The 14739-nt window shown below is 34.8% G+C and overlaps 1 protein-coding gene across 3 annotated transcripts in view; it reads left to right on the forward strand.

Moving 5' to 3' along the window:
- The window catches only part of SASS6 (SAS-6 centriolar assembly protein), a 42054-nt gene that overhangs the window by 15962 nt on the left and 11353 nt on the right, over nt 1–14739 (forward strand). For 2 of the 3 annotated variants that reach the window (XM_061411066.1, XM_061411067.1), the window contains 6 exons: nt 9136–9327; nt 12356–12550; nt 12660–12749; nt 12844–13023; nt 13390–13471; nt 14152–14288. In XM_061411066.1, the coding sequence (XP_061267050.1) occupies nt 9136–9327; nt 12356–12550; nt 12660–12749; nt 12844–13023; nt 13390–13471; nt 14152–14288 (876 nt within the window). The remainder of the gene's footprint in view (nt 1–9135; nt 9328–12355; nt 12551–12659; nt 12750–12843; nt 13024–13389; nt 13472–14151; nt 14289–14739) is intronic. The other variant, XM_061411069.1, reaches the window with a different exon arrangement.

Raw genomic sequence — 14739 nt, forward strand, 5'->3', positions numbered from 1 at the left:
CAATATCATAGATACCATTTTTTATCAGTTTGGAAATGGCTCAAGAAGAGGAAATTATTTAAGAACTTACCTAACTGGTGGAGATTGAAATGCTTTAAATTTTGGTTATTGCAAATAGTACTGCAGTGAACATTTTTATTCCTAGAAGTGAGTACAATATATCCATATAAAATATTAATGGATATTGCAAATTTGCCACCCAAAAAGGCTGTACCAAATAGAACCCCAAAGATAGCGTATGGCCATACTTTCATGTATTCCTGATGCTGTCAGCCTTCTCAGTATCTGCTACATGATAGGTATTGTAGTAGTGTTAGTTTTAATTTACATTTCTTAGATTTTTTTAGTGAAGATAAGTATCTTTTAATATGACTTTAGCCCCTTGTATTTCTTCTGTGGATTATATTTTAAATCTTTTGCTTTTTCTGTGTGACTTTTTTTTACTGCTTTGTAGTGTGGATTTATTTTATACCTTTTATATCATTAATTTCTTTAATGTTAAATTGTTATTTAACATTAAATTTTATTTTTATTTTTATGCACTTTACTTAAGGTTTGCTTTTAAGGGTACAACTTGGTAACAGTTTATGTCTACTTTTCACCTAAATTAAGATTCAGAAAATTGTATCACCCCTCTCTGGTCGCTTGTGCCTTCCCAATCCATTTTACTCTCACAGAAGGCGTATCACTTTGGTTATCATTGATTAGTTTTGCTTGTTCTTTAACTTTAGATAAATGGACACATGCTGTATATTCTAATTTGTGTGTGGCTTACTTTACTCAGTAACATAGTGTCTCTGAGATTATGTTCTTGTGTTCTTTTTGTTGTTGTGTAGGATTCTATTCTATGAATATCCCATAATTTATCTGTTTTCCTCTTGGTAGACATTTGAATTGTTTCTGACATTCTGCTATTATTAATTAAACTGTTACGAACTTTCTTGTAGTGTCTTTGTGAACATATGTACTCATTTTACTTGGGTATATACAATATTTAGGACTAGAATGGCTAGGTTCTAGCGTAGGCATATGTTTAGCTTTAGTAGAAACTGTCACAATTTTCCAAAGTGGATATTCAGGTCACACTGCCATTCAGTGGGTGTATAGTGGTACCTCATAATAATGAACATTTTTTTTTGTATGCATATTGATCTTTTGGCTGTTTTCTTGAGAAGTGCCCATTCGTGTCTTTAGCCCATTTTTTTAAAGTTTTATTTATTTATTTTTGGCTGTGCTGGGTTATTGCTCTGTGCCGGCTTTCTTTAGTTGTGGCGAGCAGGGGCTACCCTGGTTGCAGTGCTGGTCTTCTCACTGTGGTTGACGGCATCTCTTGTTGCGGAGCACGGGCTCTAGGGTGTGTGGGCTTCAGTGGTTGGAGCCCGTGGGCTGAGTGGAGACTCAGTAGCTGTGGTTCATGTGCTCAGTTGCCCTGTGGCGTGTGCAGTCTTCCTGTCTTAGTGATCGTACCCGTGTCCTCTGCATTGGCAGATGGATTCTTAACCACTGGACCACCAGGGAAGTCCTTCAGCCCATTTTTAATTGGGCAGTTAATGGTTTTCCTTATTGATTTATAAGAGTTCTTTGTATATTCTGAACATGAATCCTTTGTCAGATATATGCATTGTGAATATTTTTTGTCTATGGCTTGCCTTTTCATTTCTGGTGCAAAGTAAGGATATTATGTGCTTAGTTGCTCAGTCATGTCCAATTCTTTGTGACCCTGTGGACTGTAGACCACTAGGCTCCTCCGTCCATGGGGATTCTCCAGGCAAGAATACTGGAGTGGGTTGCCATGCCCTCATTCAGGCTCCACTTGAAATTTATAGCAATCAAATCAAGACATTATTTGAGATCAGTCAGCACTATACCACGAGGAGACAGCTGACATATTCAAAATATTCAAATCAAGTGTTGAAAATCATTTGCATCAGCTTGGTTATGTTAATCACTTTGTTTGGGTTAAGTGAAAAAAAAACCTTTTTGACCATATTTCCACATGCAATTCCCTACTTAAGCATAATGAGAAAGTTCTTTTTAAAGCCAGTTGTGACAGGCAGTGAAAAGTGGATATTGTGCAATAATGTGGAATGGAAGAGATCGCGGGGCAATGTAAAGGAACCACCACCAACCACATGAAGGCTGATCTTCATCCAAAGAAGGTGATGTTATGAATATGATGGAATTGGAAGGGAATTATCTATTATGAGCTCCTTCCCGGAAACCACACTTGTTGGATTAATTCCAACAAGTACTGTTCTCAGTTAGACCAACTGAAAGCAGCACTCGACAAAACTGTCCAGAATCAGTCAATGGAAAACACACAATCTACCATCAGGATACCACAAGACTGCATGTTTCTTTGATTACCAGGCAAAAACTTGCAGTTTGGCTGGAAAATTCTGACTCATTTGCTGTATTCACCAGACATTGTAACTTCAGATTTCTGTTTATTTTGGTCTTTATTTATGTTTAATTGGAGGATAATTGCTTTACAGTATTGCATTAGTTTCTACCAAACATCAACATGATATTTTGGTCTTTATAAAATTATCCTAATGGAAGAAATTTTCCATTCCCTGGGAGATTGTAAAAGATACCTTGATCAGTTCTTTACTCAAAAAGATAAAAGGTTTTGGGAAGATGGAATTACGAAGTTGCTTGAAAAATGGCAGAAGATAGTGCAACAAAATGGTGAATACATTGTTCTATAACATTCTTGGTGAAAACGAAAAATGTGTCTTTTATTGTTACTTAAAAATCAAAGGAACTTTTTGGCCAACCTAGTAGTTTTGGAGTTAATTGTCTTAGATTTTTCAAATAGATAAACTATAAAAAATGGTAATTTGTTTCTTCTGAAGGTTTGCCTTTTTCCCTTATACAGAAAGTGGTAATGGTGGAATCCTTATCTTGATCTAGTCTTTTAAAAAAATTTTTATTTTGTATTGGAGTATAGTCGATTTAATGTTAGTGTTAGTTTCAGGTGTATAGCAAGGTGATTTCAGTTATGAAAAAAATGAAAGTGTTAGTTGCTCAGTCATGTCCATCTCTTTGCGACCCCTAGGACTGCAGCCCACCAGGCTCCTCTGTCCATGGATTTCCCAGGCAAGAATATTGGAGTGGGTTGCCATTCCCTTCTCCAGGGAATCCTCCCAACCCAGGGATAGAACCCCGGTCTCCTGTGTTACAGGCAGATTCTTTACCATCTGAGCCACTAAGGATTTCAGTTAAACATTTGTGTATATCCATTCTTTTTCAGAGTCTTTTCCCACATAGGTTATTACACAACATTAAGTACAGGTCTCTGAGCTATACAGTAGATCCTTGTTTATTATCTGTTTATATGTAATAGTGTATATTTGTTAATCCCAAACTCCTAATTTATCTCTCCTCCAGCTTTCCTCTTTAGTAACCATAAGTTTGTTTTCAGAATCGTTTCTGTTTCTGTTTTGTAAGTTCATTTGTATCATTTTTTTAGATTCTACATATAGGTGATATATGCTATTTGTCTTTGACTTATTTCATTTAGTATGATAATTTCTAGATCCATCCATGTTGTTGCAAATGACATTCATTCTTTTTAATGGTTAACTAAGATTCCGTTAAAGTTCAACATTCAGAAAACGAAGATCATGGTATCCGGTCCCATCACTTCATGGGAAATAGATGGGGAAACAGTGGAAACAGTGTCAGACTTTATTTTTTGGGGCTCCAAAATCACTGCAGATGGTGACTGCAGCCGTGAAATTAAAAGACGCTTACTCCTTGGAAGGAAAATTATGACCAACCTAGATAGCATTATTGAAAAGCAGAGACATTACTTTGCCAACAAAGGTCCGTCTAGTCAAGGCTGTGGTTTTTCCTGTGGTCACGTATAGATGTGAGAGTTGGACTGTGAAGAAGGCTGAGCACTGAAGAGTTGGTGCTTTTGAACTGTAGTGTTGGAGAAGACTCTTGAGAGTCCCTTAGACTGCAAGGAGATCCAACCAGTCCATTCTGAAAGAGATCAGCCCTGGGATTTCTTTGGAAGGAATGATGCTAAAGCTGAAACTCCAGTACTTTGGCCACTTCATGCGAAGAGTTGACTCATTGGAAAAGACTCTGATGCTGGGAGGGATTGGGGGCAAGAGGAGAAGGGGACGACAGAGGATGAGATGGCTGGATGGCATCACTGACTCGATGGACGTGAGTCTGAGTGAACTCTGGGAGTTGGTGATGGACAAGGAGGCCTGGCCTGCTCCTTCATGGGGTCGCAAAGAGTTGGACACGACTGAGCAACTGAACTGAACTGAAGAATCCGTTGTATATGTGTAACACATCTTCTTTATCCATTTCTCTGTGATGGACATTTAGGTTGCTTCCATGTCCTGGCTATTGTAAATAGTGTTACAGTGAATATTGGGGTACATGTATGTTTTCAAATTATGGTTTTCCTTGGATATACGTCTAGGAGGGGGATTGCTGAGTCATATGGTAGTTCTGTATTTTTAGTTTTTTAAAGAAACTCATACTGTTCTCTGTAGCAGTTATACCAGTTTACATTCTTAGCAACAGTGTTCCCTTTTCTCCATACCTCTCCAGCATTTATTGTTTGTAGACTTTTTGATGATGGCCATTCTTACTGGTGTGAGTGATACCTCATTATAGTTTTGATTTGCATTTCTCTAATAATTAGCAATGTTGAACATCTTTTTATGTGCTTTTTGGCCATCTGTGTGTCTTCTTTGAAGAAATATCTACTTAGATCTTCTGTCATTTTTTGATTTTTTTTGTTTTTAATATGTTGAGCTGTATAAACTGTTCGTGTCATTTGGAGATAAATTCCGTAACAGTCTGCTTCATTTGCAAATATTTTCTCTCACTTGGGTTATTTTTTAATTTTGTTTATGGTTTTCTTTGCTATGCAGAATCTTTAATTAGGTCCCATTTGTTTACCTTGCTTTTTGCTTTCATTAATTTGGGAGGTGGATCCAAAAAGATATTGCTTCAATTTATGTCAGTGAGTGCTCTGCTTATGTTTATCTCTAAGAGCTTTATAGTATCTGGTCTTACATTTAGGTCTAATCCATTGTAAGTTCATTTTTGTGTATGGTGTTAGAGAATGTTCTGGTTTCATTCTATTTGTATATTCTTGCCTCCTTTGCTGTAGTTTAATTGACCATAGGTGCATGGGTGTATTTTGGGGCTTTCTATCTTGTTCCATCGATAGATATTTCTGTTTTTGTGCCAGTACCATATGGTTTTGATGACTGTAGCTTTGCTGTATTGTCTGAAGTTAGAAAGCTTTTCTTTTTTAGGATTGCTTAGGCTACTCAGGGTCTTTTGTGTTTCCATACAAACTAAAAAAAATTTTGTTCTAGTTCTGTGAAAGATGATATTTGTGATTTTATAGGTATTGTATTGAAACTGTAGATTGCCTTGGCTAGTCATTTTTGCCAGTACTGATTCTTCAAATCCAAGAACATGGTATATCTTTTCATCTGTTTGTGTCATCTTTGATTCTTTCATCAGCATCTTATAGTTTTCAGAGTATAGATCTTTTTCCTCCTTGTGTAGAATAATTATTTTTCTTGATGAGATAGTAAATGAGATTGTTTCTTTAATTTCTCTTTCTGATCTTTCATTGTTACTGTAGAGAAATGCAAGAGATTTATGTATATTAACTTTGGTAATTAATGTTTTTTGATAAATAACTAAATTATCTTTCCATTATATGTGATATTTACTCTGTGTTTGAGAAAATTTTCTTCTGTCTGGCATCCAAAGAATGCTAGCTAGGTCAGACGGAGTGACTTTTGGAGATTGAACCAAATAATATCGTTTTTTTCACTTTTCTAATATATTAATGATAATGATAGATTTCTAAAAGTGGAACCATCTTTGAATTCATTGAATAATATGTATTCAGAGATTTTTAATATCCTGTTGAATGAATTTGCTAATATCTAATTTAGAACATTTGTGTATATATTCATAGGTGAGATTGGTTTGAGATTACTCTTTTCCTATCTTAGTCTGCTAATTACAGTGATAGGTTTTGCACTGTGGTATTAGAATTATGCTAGTGTCATGAAAGGTATGAAAACATTTTCTGGTTTTCTTTATGCTTTGAAACAGTCAAATGAAGAATTATCTGTTCCTTGAAGGCCTGATAGAATTAGCCTTTTACCATTTGGGTATGATGCCTTCTTAAGGCATTTTTCTTTAGATTCTTTCCCGTTTCCTTCATGATTTTTTATTCTTTTTTGTTTTGTTTTTTGTGTGTGTGTATTTTTGGGGGCTTTGGCGGGTTTTTGTTGTAGGTGCAGGTCTCTGCTTGCAGCACGTTGGCTCTGGAACGTGTGGGCTCAGTAGTTTTGACATGAGGGATCATAGTTCTCCAGTCAGGCATTGAACTCGAGCTTGCTGCTTTGGGAGATTGGAGTCTTATAACAGCTGGATCACCAGGGAAGTCCCTATCGGTCCTGTTGGATTTTCTGTTTTTCCTTGAGTTATGTTAGTTTATATTTCATTAAAAATCCATTTATTTCATGTTTGTATTTAATTAGTAAAATATCTTATAAGCAGTCTTACAGTTTTTAAAATCTCCATACCATTTCTCCTATGTTCTTAATTGTCTTTTTTTAATGAGAGTTGATAGTTTGTTTTCTTTAGTATTTTTAAAGAAGCAGTTCTTTGTTTCATTAATTAGTTCTGCACTGTCTCTACGCTCCCATCTGATTTCATTAATTTCTATTGTTTGCTAAGTATTTTTTGCCTCTATTTTCAAACAGGTTAGGTTCTGAAAGTCTCATCATTAAGTATATTTGTGTATAACACAAAAACGACTGAAGGATTTGTTTGCATTCCTTACTGCATTTTTCTAATAGGCTTGTGAATCAGTGCTTTGAGACTTTAAAACCAAGCAAGCTGCTCCTCTCTTCCTGCTAATAGATACTCTATAGGGCAGTGATTGTAAGGCTTTAGTGTGCATCAGAATCACCTGAAATAAACAGAGCAGAAAATGTAAATGTTGAAATTCTATCCATTACACTTTTTTTTTTTAAACAAAAGTTCTGAAATTCTGATCATCACAGGGATAAAGCCAGTTCTTTATTTTTGCAGCCTTTGGCCTCTTGTTGCCTTCAGTGTGTTTGGTTACCCTCTTAGACAGTTACAGTTAGCATCATAAACCAGTTTGTTCATTGTTGCTTTTCTCCCTTGATTGCTCCTTCAGTGTTTTCTTCCATGGTTGCATTTTCAGTTTTATATGGACTCTTTCCTATTTTATTTCTTGTGCTTCTTTCTTCTCTCCATTTCAGTTTTCCAAAAATGAGGAAAGTCCTAAAATAATCATGGAAAATATCCTAAGTATTTTATGAGAGACACTCCCCTGCTTTTGTGTTAGGAATTTTTGAATGAATACAACTTTTCTGGAATGTGGTATTTGTAACTAGTACCAAGCTTTATACTTATTTACATATAATCTGAATTTGGATTTATGCTTATGAAGAAAAATTTTAACCATGGTTTTATTTGTAATAGTGAAAAATTGGAAACTCAGTATCCATAGTAGGGCAGGGGTTAATTGCATTATGGTATAGCCATGGATTGGGGTACTGTGTGGATATTGAAAGTATTTACAAAGAGTTTTTATCGATATGAGGAAGTGCAAGTGCTAAAGGATTAAAAAGCATAATTGTGTAAAGTGCTTGGTCTCAATTTGTTAAATTTAACTATGTGTTATGTGTATTTGTATGATGTCAGTTTTAAGTATATAAGTAGCTGGAAAGGAATATTCCTGAATATTTATAATGAATCCCTGGATGGAGGTTATCAGTTATTTGTGATTCTTTCTTTATGCCTTTTAAAAGAATGTATAGCTTGCATAATTAGAAAAATATTTTTTATTTTTAAAATGTATTTAGGTTTGTTAGTGTTCATCATGGAGAAGGCAATGGCACCCCACTCCAGTACTCTTGCCTGGAAAATCCCATGGACGGAGGAGCCTGGTGGGCTGCAGTCCATGGGGTCGCTAAGAGTCAGACACGACTGAGCAACTTCACTTTGACTTTTCACTTTCATGCATTGGAGAAGGAAATGGCAACCCACTCCAGTGTTCTTGCCTGGGAACGGGGGAGCCTGGTGGGCTGCCGTCTAAGGGGTCGCACAGAGTCGGACACGACTGAGGTAGCTTAGCAGCAGCAGCAGTGTTCATCAACAGAAATTATTTAAAATTTTTTTTATTGAATGAAAGTCTTTAAATTCTTTTGCGCTTTATAATTTTGAAACGTTTCACACACACAATTTTATATAATCCCATAATAATCCTGTTTTTAATCCTCTAATGCTGTGTAGCCCCTAGACTTTCCCTCTCTCCGAACTGATAGCCACTAGTTTGTTCTGTTTGTGAGTCTGCTTCTTTTTTGTTTTATTCGCTAGTTCTTTGTAGTTTTTTAGATTACACGTATAAGTGATATCATACAGTATTTGTCTTACTGTAACTTATTTCACTTAACATAATGCCGTCTATGTCTCATGACAGAAATTATTAAGATAGATTTTTGGTATGATACAAACAGGTAAACAAAGATTTCAGAGTTAACAACCATGTTCTTGTTGTATTGTTTTTATTTTTGATAGTGAAATTTATTGTTGATAGTGAAATTTAACAACTAAATGTAAGACTGAGCAGTACCTTGTCAATTTTACTGTAAGTTTAGATTTTTTTTAAATTAGAAAACATTTATACTAGTTGTAAAAAACGGAAACAGAATAGTGTGGTTTAAAGCAAATACTGAAAGTTCCTTATGTACCTGCTCATTTTTTCTTTTCATGGGGGTAGTTTGACACTATACATAGTGTTTTGCAATTTGCTTTTTTCCCCCCTTAACACATACCATTCTTCCCTTAAATTGAAGGCCATTACTTCTAAACAGGTGGGTTTAGGAGAAGAAGAAATTATGAACAAGATCACAGTGGTAAATTTGCCTTTGTTTTGTTAACCTTTCTTTTTCATAAAATCCATAATTGAAAATAGAATCTCTTAAAAGCAGGGAAATCTTACAAAGAAGAATAATTAAGATTTTTTTTACTCAAGTCTTCTCATATTTGTATTTTTTTCTTTGAATTTTGGTACTGTATTTTATTATGTAATAGGCCCAGGTTCAATACCAACAGCAACATGAACAACAGAAGAAAGATTTAGAAATCCTTCATCAACGGAACATCCAGCAGCTACAGAACAGATTGTCTGAGTTAGAAACGGCTAATAAAGACCTCACTGAAAGGAAATACAAAGGAGACTCCACCATCAGAGAACTTAAAGCAAAGCTGTCTGGTGTTGAAGAGGTATCAAATCTTGGAGTTGGTTCCCCTCCCTGCCCAGTTTAAAAGCAAGGTCTAATTTGGTAACTTGATTTGAATTTGGTTACTTTATTACTTCTATGGGTAGTATTCTTCTGGATGCTTTGCAAGGATCTCTTTAGATAATCAGCTCAGAGAATACCCAAAATAATTGAGAAACCAAAATCTAATAAAATGGGCTGATTCAAAACAGAGCTAAAGTAAACTTGGTTACTTTTAGTTAGGGTCTTGAGTAGCCCTTTGGCATAGCCCTCAGATTTGCCAGTGTACTTTTAATATCAGCCCAGTGTTGTGGCTCAGGGTATTGGCAGGCTGATCTTCCAGTCTACTCAACATGGCAAACAACTGTGTGAAGTTTCGTGTCTAGTAATAATAATAAAAGTAATGATGATAACTATAACACTGTTTTAAGTGCTTTGCCTATATTAACTCATTTAATTCTTATAGCAGTTATTTTAAAGAAGGTATTATTATTACCCCATTTAAAGATGATGAAACTAAGGCACTGAGAGCTTAAGTAATTTACCCAAGTAAGCCTGGCCATTGAAATTCTCTATTATTGGCCTGTCTCTAATACTGTCTTGTTCTTTCAGGCAACAGAGACATTTAAAAAATATTGCTGTAGTAGTACTTTTGTTGATACTTTGGCAGTGATGATAAACTCCTTCCTATGATAACTATTATACATTATTGTCATATGAGTTATTAGAAAACGTATGTAGATTTTGTTAAACCTATCATGTTCAAGTGTTATTCTAGCTCACAAGACCTCCAATTCTGAATAAAGCCTGACTGATTTTATGTTCAGATCCTCATCGCATTCTGCCCTATTAGATGCTTCAGTCCTTCTCGATAGCCTCTTCACCTTTCACACCAGTTGGTGAAACATTTCACCCTGCACATTGGATGAGTACTTCATTATAATCCTATGTGGTTTCTTCTGTTTTAGCCCTGACACTGGCCAGTGTATAAACTGTGCTTTGTTATGTTGATTTTCTTGTGTGTGTGTATGATCAGTCACTCAGTTGTGTCCAACTCTTTGTGACTAAATAGCCTCCTTTGTCCCTAGGATTTCTCAGGCGAGACTACTGCAGTGGGGTGCCATATAATGTAATCAAAATATTTCTTGCAAGGTTTGCATAGGACTTGGAAATTTTGAGTCCTGAAAACTTTTTTTAAACTTCAGTATTGTTACGTAATTATGTTAAATTATACCTTTTAGAGATTAGTATCCTAAAATTAATAGTTACTACCATTTATTAAGCATTTGAACTTCCCTGGTGGTTCAGACAGTAAAGAATTTGCCTGCACTGCAGGAGACCTGGGTTCCATCCCTGGGTCAGGAAGGACCCCTGGAGAAGGGAATGACAACCTGCTCTAGTATTCTTGCTTGGAGAATCCCATGGACAGAGGAGCCTGGCAGGCTACAGTCCATGGGGTCACAGAGAGAGATGACTGAGCATCTAACACGTAAAACAGAGTTTGTATAAGGGTTTTTGCAGAGGTGAAATAATTTATGGTATGGTTTCTCTTTTACAAATGAGAGAACTGAAATTACTGAGGTTAAGTAATACTCGAGGTGGCACAGTAGACTTCCCAGGTGGCTGTGGTGGTAAAGAACCTGCCTGCCAATGCAGGAGACATAAGAGACAGCAGGTTTGAGCCCTGGGTTGGGAAGATACCCTGGAGGAGGGTCTGGCAAGGCATTCCAGTATTCTTGCCTGGAGACTCCCATGGACAGAAGAGTCTGGCTGGCTAAAGTCCGTAGGGTCGTAAAAAGTCAGACATGACTGAAGCAAGTTAGCATGCACTCATGCAGTGCTTGATAGCAGAGTCTGTGCTTCTAAAACCACTAGGGTATATACTAGAAAATTATTTTATATAGTTATTGTTAAAATTGAAAACTAGGAATACTATTACGTACTGTACTTTAGTGTACTGGCAACATTTGGACTGATACTAGATGATTGAGGTGTTATTTAGTATGTGTGTGTGCTCAGTCATGTCTGACTCTCTGCGACCCCCGTGGACTGTAGTCCACAAGACTCCTCTGTTGATGGGATTTCCCAGCCAAGAATACTGGAGTGATTGCCATTTCCTACTCCAGAAGATTTTCCTGACCAGGGATCAAACCTGTATCTCTTGGTGTCTCCTGCATTGGAAGGCAGATCTATTAAAAAAATTATTTAAAATATTTTTTCGTGTTTTCACTGTGGTTTGTATTATTGAATATAGTTCTCTGTACTCTGCAGTAGGACCTTGTTATTTATTTTATATAGTGGTTTGTATCTGCTAATCTCAAACTCCTCATTTATATCCCCCTTCTTCCCCTTTGGTAGCTATAAGTTTGTTTTCTATATGAGTCTGTTTCTGTTTTGTAAATATGTTCATTTTTGTCATATTTTGGATTTCACATCTAAGTGATATTATGTAGTATTTGTCTTTTTGACTTATTATTAATTAACAATATCTCATGATTTCTTGGCTACCCTGAGAAACAGGTTGAAGAGCTCAGGTCATACCTCATACGAATGAAATAAAAATCTCTTGGGCAGGATACCAGGCATCAGTAGTAGTTAAAGCTTTCCAGGTGATTTCATTATGCAGACTAGATAGAGGATCACTACTTTAGTGGTAGAATGATAGGACTTTCTTTTTATTTATGTATTGTATATATTTTGAAATTCTGTTATACCTGAGCGTTTATTACCTAAGTAATTTTTTGAATTTGTAAATTTCAAGACAGCAGAAAATTCTTGTTACTAGGTTTTAAAAGTTTCAGTAATTCATAAGGATTGTTTAATTTTCCCTTACTGTGATTGAATTAGATATTAGTGTATTTTACAGTTATGTTTCAAATCTGAGTTACATATACCTTTAGAGAGACCGTCATTTCTTTAAAAGAGCATTGGTACTGGAACTTCAAAGTTATGAAAGACTTTTTCCTGTTTTAAATATCTTAATTATAAATTATCAGACCAGCCAACTTTCCTTTTTTTTCCCCCTTGTCTAGGAGCTCCAGCGGGCTAAGCAAGAAGTCCTCTCTTTGAGAAGAGAAAATTCTACACTCGATGCTGAATGCCATGAAAAAGAAAAGCATATTAATCAGCTACAAACAAAAGTGGCTGTTTTAGAACAGGAAATCAAGGATAAGGACCAGCTTGTTTTAAGAACAAAAGAAGCGTTTGATACAATCCAGGAACAAAAGGTCTATTTTAAAATTTTCTAAACAAATTGATGATCACATACATATATGATGTTTTTCCTAAATAAACACAGACTTCCTAATTGTTCACATTTTTAAAAATATATATCAGGTGGCTCTGGAAGAAAATGGTGAGAAAAATCAGGTACAACTAGGAAAACTTGAAGCTACAATAAAATCATTATCAGCTGAACTTCTTAAGGTTTGTTTTTTTAAAACAATAGAATATTTCATTGGATTATGTAGAGATGTTTCATTGGACTATGTAGAGACATTCATGTGAAACTCTTCTATAGGCAAATGAAATTATCAAAAAACTGCAAGGGGATCTGAAGACTTTAATGGGTAAGTTGAAATTGAAGAATACAGTAACTATTCAGCAAGAGAAACTCTTGGCTGAAAAGGAAGAAAAATTACAAAAGGAACAAAAAGAATTACAAGATGTTGGACAGTCTCTCCGAATTAAAGAACAAGAGGTAGTTAATATTTTATATTTAGTATGTGTTGACTATTTGCAAAGCTTAATGTATTTCCTCATTTATTTTAAACATTTCTACTTTGTTACATTAGAGAAAGTTTTGGCTTTTTCCCCCAAGAAAACATGACTACAATCAACAGAATTTAATAAACTATTTCAGTTTGAAAAATTAGTTATTATGACTCAAATACGTTGAGTGTTCATATATGTGTGTGTATATATAATTATGTGCACATATATTTTATTACACAGCTGAGCTAATTCCTTTCATATTTAATAGTAATTATTTAATGAATAGTAATATATCTCTTCAGTTTTTATTTTAGCCTTTATTATACTTACTTTAAGGATTAATGTATTTTAGGTATGCAAATTACAAGAACAATTAGAAGCTACAGTTCAAAAACTTGAAGAAAGCAAACAACTTCTAAAAAATAATGAAAAGTGTAAGTATTTTACCTTTTCATTTAAATGAGGTTTTTAGTTTTATTCTTAACCTGCAATTTTTACTGAATTTATAAGTCTAGCTAAATCAAGGTATTGCTGTATACATATAATCTGCTTTAAACATACCATCTTAATGTCTTTGCTGTAGTAAATTAAAATCAACTATCCTGTAAAACAGTTACCATCATTAAAAGAAACCCTATCACATGTGTCAGTACCCAGAAGTAAATGTTGAAAATATTGACTGTAATTTACATTCTTTCCTACTACTTGCTATAATTGCTGTATTTACCTACTGATAATAATACAAATATTTAAAACAAAAATATGAGATTAAGTCTTCTACATTTTTCTCAGTTTGTAATACTGATTTTGAGAACTAAGAGTTTGAATTTAAATAAACTGGAAGATATTCTAGAAATGAAATCAAAAGAGATTTCAAAGAGATCCTTGACTTGCAGAAATACGTGCTTCTGATAGACAGTAAAAGGATAAAGAGTCCTTGTGGCAGTTGTAAAATAAAAATATTTAGTGACAAATATTTAGATGAACTTATGTTGTTTTCCTATGATATAACAGTTTTAAAAATGTAAAATTTTAAAAATTAATATAATTTTAAAATACTTAAAATTAGTAGAAAAATTGAAGTATTAAGTTTCTTCTTGTTCTTTTATTTAAGTAATCACATGGTTAAATAAAGAATTAAATGAAAATCAGCTAGTGAGAAAGCAAGATGTATTGGGACCTTCTACCACTCCACCTGTACATTCCAGTAGCAACACCATCAGAAGTGGAATTTCTCCTACCTCAAATGTGGTAAGATTTAAATTAAGATGTTGTGAATGGTCTTGGTAAATTTTCTAAAACAAAAATGTTCTCAGATTGTTAGGTGCTGGTACCTAATATGACTAGAGTCCTATTACAATTTTTAGCACTGAAGTAGTTTTACCTTTGGAAGAGGGACATAAAGGTATACTTACTCTTAACAAAGAGGCTCTATTTTAAGGGTACACTACTTTGTAACATTTTAATGGATACAGAAATCACTCAGTATTGACTGAAGTAAGGCCAAATATGCTGAAAACTGTTAACAAACACAGAAAGTATTTAGGAGGCCTCAGTAAGGGCGAGCAGGATATGGGCTCAGCTCTGGCACTATACTGGAGGAGCCTAATCTGAATTCTATTGGGAAAAAAAGAGAGAAAGAGAAACCCTATTACCAAGCTTGTCAGCTCTAGATTCTGGAAGAAACGATTTACAAGTGTTA

Source organism: Bos javanicus, chromosome 3 (genome assembly GCF_032452875.1).
Source record: "Bos javanicus breed banteng chromosome 3, ARS-OSU_banteng_1.0, whole genome shotgun sequence".
Classification (NCBI taxonomy): domain Eukaryota; kingdom Metazoa; phylum Chordata; class Mammalia; order Artiodactyla; family Bovidae; genus Bos; species Bos javanicus.